The sequence below is a fragment of the Ranitomeya imitator genome, chromosome 3 (assembly GCF_032444005.1).
Source record: "Ranitomeya imitator isolate aRanImi1 chromosome 3, aRanImi1.pri, whole genome shotgun sequence".
Classification (NCBI taxonomy): domain Eukaryota; kingdom Metazoa; phylum Chordata; class Amphibia; order Anura; family Dendrobatidae; genus Ranitomeya; species Ranitomeya imitator.
Window position 1 is genome coordinate 753912159 of NC_091284.1, and position 12594 is coordinate 753924752.

Below are 12594 nucleotides of genomic sequence, written 5' to 3' on the forward strand. Positions count from 1 at the left end.
CCATAAAAACGGGACCCCTTCCCGACATATGATGTTCATGTACAATGTACATGTCAGGTGCAGGTATATGGAGCAGGTTTGAGAGCTGATCCCTCTCCATATGGGACAGTTACCAGCTGTGCCATACTGCCAGCACCTGCCGCTGCCATGAGCAACTGGAGCTGGCTCTGATAATCCCGCTGTAATCACTTTCTGGCACATTGATTGATAGACATCTCTGCAGACTGTGTGTGCAGCGTATGTGTGCAGAGCAGGCTGTCAGTCACAGTGTCAGGGAGTGATTAAAGCCATGCTCACTTTGTAGTGAGTGGTGACTGAAACTGCTTTCTGCACCACCCCGATGACTAGAAGTGAGCAGCTGCAGGGAGATTATAACTTCGCTTTCTTCCTGAAGCCACTGCTTCGGTCAGTAAGCCTAATGGCAGCTGCAGACCGTTGTAGATTCCTGAGAATTTACAAATGACACTGATCAAACTCTGATCAGAGTTAGATCGGAGTGTGAGCATGGTGTGATCCGATGCTCTCAGATTAAGAGAAGATGAAGAAAAAATGTCTCCATCTTCTCCATTAATAATAATAATAATAATAATTATTATTTTTATTTATATAGCGCCAACATATTCCGCAGCACTTTACAATTAAGCGGGGACATGTACAGACAATAAATTCAGTACAAGTTAAGACAATTTAAACAGTGACATTAGGGGTGAGGTCCCTGCTCGCAAGCTTACAATCTACAAGGAAATGGGGGGGCACAATAGGTGAAAAGTGCTTGTTATTTCAGGTCTGGCAATTATAATAAATAGGGATTTTCATATAAAGCTGCATGATCCGGTCATCAGCCCGTGTGTTTAAGTGCAATAGTCAAGTATCAAGTGCAGTTATCATGTGCATGGAGGGTGTGGAGACAGATGAATAGTAGGGTGCAGATTCAGAATAATATTTGGAAGGAGGGAACAGGGCAAAGTTAGTTTACTGAGTAGTTGATGTGGTAGGCTTGTTTGAAGAGATGGGTTTTTAAACCGCGCTTGAATACGTCGGGGCTAGGTATCAGTCTGACTGTCTGGGGAAGTGCATTCCAGAGAGCTGGTGCAGCACGAGAGAAGTCTTGGAGACGGAGGTGCGAGGTTCGGATTACGGGGGATGTTAGCCTTAGGTCATTTGAAGAACGGAGGGCACATGTAGGGCGATAGACAGAGATGAGAGAGGAGATATAAGGTGGTGCAGAACTGTGGAGAGCTTTGTGGGTGAGAGAGATGAGTTTATACTGGACCCTGTAGTGAATGGGTAGCCAGTGTAATGACTGGCACAGTGGAGCGGCTGGACAGAAATATGACCCTGGCTGCCGCATTCAAGATGGATTGGAGAGGAGAAAGTTTGGAAAGAGGGAGACCGATTAGAAGAGAGTTGCAGTAGTCCAGACAAGAATGAATAAGAGCGACAGTAAGAGTCTTAGCAGTTTCAAAGGTGAGAAAAGGTCGGATTCTGGAGATGTTTTTAAGATGCAGGTGACAGGAGCGAGTGAGTGATCGGATTTAGGGAGTAAAGGAAAGTTCGGTGTCGAATATGACCCCAAGACAGCGGGCATGCTGTTTGGGAGTTATTGGGTAATTTCGATGTTGGGTAGAGTGAGGTTAGTAGAAGGGAGAAACACAAGTAGTTCAGTTTTAGAGAGATTTAGTTTCAGATAGAGGGAGGACATGATGTTAGAGACAGCAGACAGACAATCCTTGGTATTTTGAATTAGAGTGGTGGTGATGTCAGGGGAAGAAGTGTATAATTGGGTGTCGTCAGCATAAAGATGATACTGGAACCCAAATCTGCTAATTATTTGTCCAATAGGGGCAGTGTATAGAGAGAAAAGGAGGAGGCCTAGGACTGAGCCCTGCGGAACCCCGATAGTAAGGGGACGAGGAGAGGAAGAGGAGCCGGCAAAAGATACAGTGAAGGAGCGATCAGAGAGGTAGGAGGAGAACCAGGAGAGAGCTGTGTCCTTGAGGCCTATGGAGCGGAGCATAGTGAGGAGGAGCTGGTGATCCACAGTGTCAAATGCGGCAGATAAATCCAGGAGAATAAGCAGAGAGCAATGACCTTTGGATTTAGCTGTTATTAGATCATTAAAGACTTTAGTGAGGGCAGTTTCAGTGGAGTGTAAAGAGCGGATACCTGATTGTAAGGGGTCGAGAAGAGAGTTATCCGAGAGATAGCGGATTAGACGGGAGTGGACCAAGCGTTCCAGGAGTTTAGAGATGAAGGAAAGGTTAGAGACAGGTCTGTAGTTAGCCGTGCAGTTCTGGTCCAGGGATGGCTTTTTAAGTAAAGGGGTAATGATGGCATGTTTAAATGAGGAGGGAAAGATACCTGAAGAAAGAGAGAGGTTAAATATTTTATCAGGTGAGTGGTGACCACTGGTGAGAGAGACTGCAGGAGAGGTGAAGGAATGGGGTCACTGTTGCAGGTTGTAGACCGAGCAGAAGTGAGGAGCTTGGAAACTTCTTCTGAAACAGGCTCAAAGATGTCTTGTGAGCTTGAGGTGCAGCAGGGAAGGGGATCCAGGCACTGAGGAGATTGGGCTGAGATATCCTGATGGATGTAGTTGATTTTTTTCTAGGAAATAAGTGGCCAGATCCTCACCACTGAGATTGGTGATGGGGGCCTGTACTTTAGGTTTCAGGAGGGATTTTAAGGTTTCAAAAAGTAATTTTGGGTTGTTGGATAGTGAGGTGATGAGGGTGGTGAAGTAGGATTGTTTGGCCAGAGAAAGGGCAAAGTTATAGGTTCTGTGAGGCTGCGAATATCGGACTGCGCTCAATTACATCCGAGTGCCGTCCGATGACTCATTGATTTGCATAGCCAAGTGCGATCCGATAATTGGATCAAAGTCAGGCATGCAGCGAATATTTCCTCATACACTTCTGTCTGAGGAAAAAATCGAACATGTCCATGGCCCCATAGCATAGCATTTGTCGGATTACACTTGGACTGAAAATACGCGAGCCCTTATAGACATGATTTAAATGCTGTTTATCTGTAGATTACACCTATATCTGAAGGTGAATAGCATTTTAAGAGGTGACAGGTTCATTTTAACAGGTAAAAGGACAAATTTAGCCCTTCTACAAAGAAATTATATTTATATGCATAAATGGCAGTGAAGAGAAGACTGATGTGGCCGACAGCAGCCTGGGAGACATTTACATACATTGATCACTATTGGCTTCGGACATAAAACTTTTACAACAAATTATTCCAATGTAAACCTTGTCTATCCTCCCGGACATGGCTGACAACCCCATTCGTTTCATCCAGCTGCCGAGGATGGCTTTTCAAAAACTCAGTCTCAGGCTTTCCTGTGATAAAGTAATACACTGCTAAGCTGTGCTTTGACCGTTAAGAGAATGGACATATTCTTGAAACAACCATTACGCCACAAGCAGGGCATTACTTATTTACACAGTTTTCAGTGCTCGGAATTACAGGCACAATTCACCTTGAGGCGAATGACTCTCTTGGGTATCGTGCAGAGCCTGAGCAAAGTAAATAGGAAGGTTATATTTCCATTATTATATTCAGCAAAGCAGATACTTGGGGCTGTAGTGATAAATAGACAGTAGGATTCATTTATACCTTTGCTTTACTTGAGGTATTTTACATAAAGAATATAGCAATTCCCATTTAATGTAAGAGATTAGTAAATAAGTTAGCAAAAAAATTAATTTGTTATAAATCTCTCCAAAACATCTGATCTTGGCAAATCCAAGATTTTGGAAATTAAATCCCTCCAAATCCATCCAAATTATTTTGAGGGACACAAAGAGGTTAAAATGAAAAGCAATTATCCTCACATGTCCTAAGGCCTCACCTTCCTCTTTATGTTCTCGGAGCTCCCCGGTCTTCAGGATGGGCATCCGGTTCTTCCGGTGCCGAGTGTCACGTGGTCACGTAGGGGGTGATGCACGTCATTGACATTTTGGACCAATTTTTGACATTTCAGTTTCAGAACGATTTTATTCTGGCTGATTTGAATCTGACAGGTAAATTGAGAGAATTTGCCCTGAAATAAGAGTCAAAAGTTTTGTTTGCCTCATGCTGCCATCATAACTAAGCTGAGGGAACTCATTGAATGTCAGTGATTCCCGAACAGGGACATCGGGAAGAAGAGAAAGTCAATAAATGTCCGCTATTGCAAATATTTCCCACTCATGAAAATGCCAGAGCCACGCCTGGGATAATCTTCAGAGGAAGGGGGGAAAAGACATCCAATATCCAGCTAGTGAAATCAAGTTATAGATGAAAAATATAAACTTAATTCTATTTAAATATTAAAAATCCACCATGTCTCGGTGACGATCACACAAAGAAAACGTATAGCAAACCCTGGATGCTCTTTGAAATATGGCTAAGGATCTCCATATTATAGACCCCTATAACAAAGATACTTGAGGTTGTAATGGGGATGGGGGATTCCAAGGAATGACACGTGCTTCACGGGTTCCACCATCATTATAAGGTTGGCTGACAGTCGCCAGTAATCTATTTAGAAGTCTATAGAACGCTACAGTATACAGCTCATTTGCAGATTATAGGCATGTCAATTGGATCTCAAGATAAAGAATATAAAATTAAGCTTCTGCAGAAATTGGAAATATCTACTCTAATTATTTTAGACTTCATAGCTATTTCTGGACAACCCAGAGGGTTAGCCCCATCTCAGCCACCTCAGCCTCTCATGTCTTAGAGGGAAATAACTCCTCCAGACTCCAGCCACCAGAGGTGGAAAGGACATACTCAATCAGCAGCCGAGCTATCTTGGATGTCCCATTAATTTCTATGGGATTTACGAGAACATCGTACCTCAGCCGCACTTGGATAGTTGCACACATCCCTCTCCAGTGGTCAGAACCTGGACAGAATATTTCATGCGGATGCTAAACTGCACCCAGACATGAAGTCAATTTTTATATTACAGAAGCACTAGGGGCACAAATTACTTACGTAAGATGGACACTCCACAATGTAATGTACAGCACTACGTAATGTTTTGGCGCTATATAAATAAAGCATGATAATAATTATGTTTACAATCAGCCCTTCCATCCAAGTGTGGTTTGAAGGATAACAGGGAAATGTACATTCGTTAATGTAAAGTACTTAAAAATCTTTAAAATGCATCTTCATATACTCAATTTTGTTTAATACCTGCGTTAAAGCACATTTCATAGATCAAATATATTTTCATATAATTTATAATAGAAGCAGATGAATATTTAATATTGTCACTGTTAGCCAATAATCATTATTTTATTTAATTTTTTGCTCTGCTTGGTTTACTGAAGCCCTCTACCTTAAAATTAAAGGGCTTGTGTCATGAGGACTGTCCACTTTTGTAATAAAGCTGGTCTATAAATTATTTTTTTGTATAAGTTAAAACCCCAACCGTTATAATCTAAAGGCCTCTTGTATTTTCTGATAGCAGCATGGCCAGTCAAAATGGCTGCAACTTCACAGCTGATTGGTCTTCTCGTTGTTGAGAGATAACTCCCTTAAACTTGTTCAACCCCAATTAATCGTGGAAATTAGCCATGAAACCTTCACTGTTATTTACCAATTCAGAATCACATTATGGGATCCCCAATCCCTGTGCCACAGAGACCATAGGTTCTTTATCAATCTTTACCCTCATGCCTAAAGAAGTGCTAAATTGGCCAGCCATTCTAGATGTCCATATAATAATAATAATCTTTATTTATAATATGACATATAACATGTAGAATAATTTTCATGGCTGCAAGTTAAGTTTACGGTTTAGTAAGGCATTTTTAAGCCAAAATCAGGATGGATTCCTAAAAAACCAGAAGTATCAGTCTTTCCTTTTGTATATTTCAAATTTTGGGATCCAAATTTTGTGTAAGAGGAAAAATAGACATTAAAAACACTGCGTGAACAAGGCTTCAAGGGGCTGTACAATTTAGAAAACTTATCATCAAACCATAGTACAGACTTCTTAGTTTTAATGACGATAATCCTGGACAGAAGATTGTCCTCTTATGGTCGGAACGAAGAGAGCTTACAAGTTGCATCTCCCATTCTGGACACCCTGTCCTGTATTACACATTTTGATCAGCTTATTGTCAAGAGAGACTTCTAACAAATAAGGATTGACCCCGGGGTTGTTCATCTTTGGGGACATTTTGTGTATTTGCTTAGATGCCTGTAAATGGCTAAAAATAATTTTTGCAATTGGGTTTTATTAAGAATGTTGCACTGTTTTACTATTGCTATTTTTTTCCCTACGCCTTCAACTTTGATGTGGTCTGTGGTCAAAAATCAGCCAAGAGACGCTTAGGAAAAAGATAAACTTTTCAACACAGAGGCCATAGGCAAATTCTGAAAATATTTTAATGGAACTTAATTGCAAAAATGATTTTCAGGCCCAATTACATGCATTTAAGGAAAAAAAAAAATCTCCTGAAAGGCGGACAGCATCTTTAACCCTCTTGGTGAAATAAATAGGTGATATAAATTATGGTGTGCAATAATCTTGAAGGCCTTACTCAGCATAACTTTATATATTAGCCAATAGAACTGAAAGGAATATATTAGCAAGTTGTGCCACCAGCTAATGCAGAAAGACATCTAAGTTGAGGAGAGTTTCTGTCTTTTCTTGGTATTCAATTGTAGACGGTGTAAAGACACTGAAGAATGAAGTGGTCAAGTTCCAGGCTTGCTCCTTACCTGTTTTCATACAACACATTGGGATTTTGCAATGCAGAACAGTTTATTCTTTTGTGTCTCAATGTTGGTAGAAAACTGGGAACTTCTCATCTTGTTTTTAGTTGAGTCTTTCATTAGTTGAGAGTTTTTGCGGCACAAAGCCAAAGTGCACTGTTGAGATTAAGCAAGTCGAGAGTAGGCTACTGTTGGGTGGATTTTACCATACGTCATAGGAGCCTAAAAACTTCTAAATTCAATGTTTTCTATGTTAACATCACTAATCAGAAGTTACATTTTGACTCGGTGACTTCTATGTCTTAAAGTTGTATTGTTATAACCAGAATTTAACATCCTTTATGGTTTCCTGCTCTCCCCCCCCAGACCACCGCTCTTGATAAGGAGAGGCAGGTTTTCAGACGAAGACGCAACCAGGATGTGAGGAGACGATTCATGGCCCAGCCAGCTGCACCTGAACTGACTTCGGAGTCAGAGGACTATTCACCAAGTTCATCTGAGACTGTTCGCTCACCTAACTCACCCTTTTAAGGAAACACTTTAAAGTCTTGGCTTAACCCTTCGAGACTTCAGAATGAGAAAAAAAGAAAACCCTTCTGGAACTCTGTTTTGGACATTACCAGTCTTGACAATAATTCTAGATTTGAAAGAACAAATAGCAGGGGTGAAAATATGAGATTGAGAATGTCTTTTGTCCCAATGGGGGTAAATGCTTGTAATATGTTCTTACGAATGACTGATACATGAATGAATATAAGGCTGCTATATGTGGGAAAGACATAAATGGGGTACGGTTTACATTGATTACCACATACAGCAACCATGCAGATTATTATAACATGTTAAGGCCAGGATTAATAGTGAATATACTGAGCTATAGGAGAATGATAGAATATCATTATTGTGAATTATTATATGTAATATGAAGCACAGCCACATTATGGTGGGTAACCTAATGTTTCCGAACATCTGTTTGCAGGGCCTATAAAAGGCCAAGTCATGATTGTTTGCCTACGTTAGCACAGATGCATGAGAAAGAAAATAGGGATTGCTACAAGTTGTTTTGCAAGTATGGACTGATTGAAGGGCAATCTAATGTCAGTCCAGTCCATGTCGCTATCACTTCCATCATACATTCTCCAGGAAGCCCGGCAGGAAATTCGCAGAGAGTGGATGTATCAATAAAACGTTGTTGAAAACCAGAAAAAATGAAATCTACATTTACCGAAAGCCAAAATGACCAGTTAGTGTTTGTCAGCTTATGGAGTAGTAACGGATATCTTGGATGCCAATGTGTGAGAGCGTTGTATGTCTTTCTTGCCTGTTGTCTTTCTACGTCTGTCATTCTCCACCAAGAAATAAATCCAAATATTTTTTTCTCGTTTTGTCATTTAAAAAAAGAAAAAATAAAGTCTGAATCTTTGGTCACTGTTTTTCAATTTGCTTTGGTCATACCCATTTTTTCACTTTCATTGTCCTCTGTTGTAGTAATATTGTCATTAAAACATTGAATGAACTAAATAACAACGATTTTATGATTGCTCCACTTCTGTGAATTACCCCATTTACCCTATTTTGTAACATACTTTGGGGGTCACTTGTAGCTATGGACTTGCGATGAAAACTGTTATAACTATAAAAAAAAAAGAAAAAAAGGCAAGATGTATAGCAGAAAGGTATGGTAAAGCATTAAAACAACCATATTTTTTTTCACTACAGCTTATTAACATTGCAGGTTTTAGGATGTGTTATCAGTACATCTTTATTCCACATTCTCCAGTTTTTATTTACAATGATAATCTATAAGATGCAAGGTAATTGTACACACTTTGCTTTTTGCACTAAACCTTAGTTAAAGCCTTTGATAAAGTCCTGAGCAGCAATCTTAATTCTGCCAAATTCTCCTTGTTGTTAAACATATCTTTAAAAGGGTTATCCATTGTTTTTTTTTTTTACTATGAGCCAATAAACTAACAGGCAGATAGTCGCTACCTCGGCACTGGTTCAGAGCAGTCACTGACCACTCCTGTCAGCAATCAGCTGCTCCACATCAACAAAGGAGCTTTTCTTCTTCCGGGTTGCTGTGCTGATAAGGTGCGACCTGCCAACGTCTTTACGATTGACAGCCAGCTTCCCGCAGTTATGCAGCATGGAGCCGGTTATCAATCAGCATGACATCGAAGTCACTCCCCATCAGCAGAGCGGAAGATAAGAAGCGAAGCTGCTGCTCTGATGACGTGATATCAACTGAATCCACAGAGTCACCAGCAGAAGCGATAAGTGACCACTCTGTGCCGGCACAACAGACACGTAGTTTGCAACTACAGTATATATATATAATATATATTATTTTTACCCAATTGGGCGTGGTCTTCAACTCCTCTCTGTGAGCGTCTCCTTGAGGATCACGCCTACTTGGCTAGAGGGGACTTGTATACAGGGAAAAGGGAGCTATGTCACAGTAACAGACAGGAACAAAAGCAAAACAATGTCAGATTGAGGACAGGGACATTTAGGTAAAAAAATAGCATGTGTCCAAACTTTTGGTCTGTACTGTATGTGCCTGTTATTTCTAAGGCACACAGTGAAAAATTAAGATAGTCCTAGATAACCCCTCAAAAGAGACCTGTATCATCCAGAAATGCTATTTACCTGCAAATATAGGGTCAATTTGCAGAAAAGTACCATTTCAATCCTATGTAGCCAGCTTACTAAAGCAGCAGCTACAGGGAGACATTGTTATATTCTCCCCTGCATAGGGGAAGGTTTACAATCAGAAAAATAGAAAAAAAGATATTTCCAGCTCCTGGTAAAATTTCTTTAAACTTTATTCCATCATAGATTTAAAAATATAATTCTGAAACAAGGTAGAAATGAAGAAAGTGAGGCATTTCGAATGGATGCAACGGTTCTTTGTCAAAGGGTTACAAGTACGTCTCACTACACAGTGAGAATCCTGTGACGATTCCACAGCACATTGATTGACAGCCTGCTCTGCAGCCGTGAAGGAGTATTAGAGACTCGCTCTCTGTGTAGTGAGCAATGACTGTAATCGGTCCCTGTACGCTCCAAAGACTGGAAGCGAGCAGCTGCTGGGAGAATAAAACTTCATTTTCTCCTTACAGCCACTGCTCAAATAAGCCAGGTACACCTGATTTAAACACTATTGACCTCCAGATTAACCCTATATTTGCGGGTAAATAGCTTTATGGACAGATTCCCTTTAATAGCTTAGATTTCCTATATCAGATTGCTGTCCTAGTGTAAAGCATGTGCGGATATTTAGTATCCATGAAATATTTATAGATTTCACCCCCTGAAACCTGCAAAAAAAATTTAATGCATTTCTTTAATGTGAGGTGATCTATATGCAGCGGTACAGTATCATAAACTTGCTGGCAGAAAGCTTATTGTTATTGGTAGCTGCACTTTAGTGACATTTTCCACCTTAATGCAAAGTTAGTAGTTATAAAGTTTTACTTTGTAACCTTTTCATCTGATCACCAATGTGCAATAATCTTACACTATAAAATCTAGTTCAGTCATATTCATTAGATGAAATCAGAGTGAATATTCAATGAAGTTTAGCTCATCAGATCCATCCATAAGGCCGGAGTCACTCTACAGCAAGATACGGCCGAGTCTCGCAGGTTAAAACCAAGCTCTGGCACCAGCAGAGCGGAGCGTGCGGCTCCATGTATTGCTATGCGGCCGCCCGCTCTGCTCTGGAGTGCCGGTGCCAGAGCTTGTTTTTAACCTGCGAGTCTCGGCCGTATCTCGCTGTGTGTGATCCCGGCCTAATAATGATTCTGTGATGAATCTGATGAAAGTATATTACCTGTATGACCCCCCATATGTGCAGTGCCCAATGCACAGTGCTGCTTTCATCATTGGCCTTTGGTATTTCTGCATCATGTGTAAACTGCATCTCTTGATGATCTCCTGATGATCCTTCAGCGCTGTTTTGCTGTCTACAATATATATATTACTGGGCACATGGGCCGCTTTGTATCCAACCCGAAAGCGATCACTATAAACAGCATTGATTTTCTCATATATTAAAATGTAAAAAGCACAAGGGTATACAGAACGTTATATTTTGTATTAAAGAAATATCAGGGCATAAAGTGCGAAGAAAGATTGCTGATGTTAGATGTCTCTGCACGTGGGGCTGGATTACTGCTAGGTCATCTCATTTCATTTCATTGGATTGCAGCTAGTGATGAACACAAGTTCTCATCCCTCGAGTTTGCCTAGGGTGCTCGAGCATGCACCGAGTATTGCAGGTTCGCGACCTACATGTTCGAGTCCCCGCGGACGCATTTTGGGCAGCTGTTAGACCTCCACAAAAAACGCAGGCATTGCCTGACAAACGCGGGCAATCTCGGAACGTTTTTGCAGCTGCGAAATATGCTGCCATGAGGACCAGAACATGTCACTCCAGCACCCGCGATACTAGCTGCATTCCCGAGCACCCTAGGCAAACTCGAGGGACGAGCACTTGCGCTCATCACTAGTGACAACTACTGATGTGGACCACAAAGCCCATCCAATCCTACTGTATCTCCCTCTGTAATGTATCCAGCCTGCAGATATTGAATAAGACAATTGGCCAGAAGTAGTTCGAGATACAACACAATGGTGGATTAAATACTTTGCACATTTATATTAATATTGGCAATATTATATAATAGCTAGAAAAGGAAAATGGCTAATATCATGCACTTCTGCTCAAGTAGTGCTGTACTGTAACAGGGTATAATAGTTCTAATTTGGTTATACGTTCTAATATATTTTAGTATCTAAAGTTCTCAACATGCAATTAGATGGTGATTTTTTATTTCAGAATTGGAAAAAAAATTCCAGAATGGAATTAAAAAAATAAGTCATACTTCCTAAATATTAATCCGTGGCCGTTTCCACTGTGCTTGGGTCCCCCACTAGTCTCTACTTCTTGCTTTCTCTCCACACTTAAGCCCCCGTCACACATAGCGAGATCGCTAGCGAGATCGCTGCTGAGTCACAAGTTTTGTGACGCAACAGCGACCTCAGTAGCGATCTCGCTATGTGTGACACGTAGCAGCGACCAGGCCCCTGCTGTGAGATCGCTGGTCGTGTCGGAATGGCCTGGACCTTTTTTTGGTCATTGAGGTCCCGCTGGGTAGCACACATTGCTGTGTTTGACACCTTACCAACGACCTCATGACAGGACTTCCCTCATTGAGGTCTGTTAATCGTCATGAAATAGCTGCCATGTGACATCGTTGTACAGGTCGCTACAGGTCGCCGCATCGCTGCTGCGTCGTTGGGGAGATCGCACTGTGTGACATCTCACCAGCGACCACATAGCGACGCAGCAACGATCCCTGACAGGTCGTATCGTTGTCGGGATCGCTTTAGCGTCGCTTAGTGTGACGGGGCCTTTAGGTACCTTCACACTCAGCGACGCTGCAGCGATACTGACAACGATGTCGATCGCTGCAGCGTCGCTGTTTGGTCGCTGGAGAGCTGTCACACAGACAGCTCTCCAGCGACCAACGATCCCGAGGTCCCCGGGTAACCAGGGTAAACATCGGGTTACTAAGCGCAGGGCCGCGCTTAGTAACCCGATGTTTACCCTGGTTACCAGCGTAAAAGTAAAAAAAACAAACAGTACATACTTACCTACTGCTGTCTGTCCCCGGCGCTCTGCTTCTCTGCACTCCTCCTGTACTGACTGTGAGCACAGCGGCCGGAAAGAAGAGCGGTGACTTCAGTGCAGGAGGAGTGCAGAGAAGCAGAGCGCCGGGGACAGACAGCGGTAGGTAAGTATGTACTGTTTGTTTTTTTTACTTTTACGCTGGTAACCAGGGTAAACATCGGGTT

General features: G+C 41.6%; 1 protein-coding gene across 6 annotated transcripts in view; it reads left to right on the forward strand.

Moving 5' to 3' along the window:
- DCLK1 (doublecortin like kinase 1) overlaps positions 1–8157 on the forward strand; it is a 560719-nt gene extending 552562 nt beyond the window's left edge. For all 6 annotated transcript variants that reach the window (XM_069758966.1, XM_069758968.1, XM_069758965.1 and 3 more), the window contains one exon: positions 7096–8157. In XM_069758966.1, coding sequence (XP_069615067.1) covers positions 7096–7153 — 58 coding nt within the window. In that variant the 3' untranslated portion in view covers positions 7154–8157. The remainder of the gene's footprint in view (positions 1–7095) is intronic.
- Positions 8158–12594: the final 4437 nt, after the last annotated feature.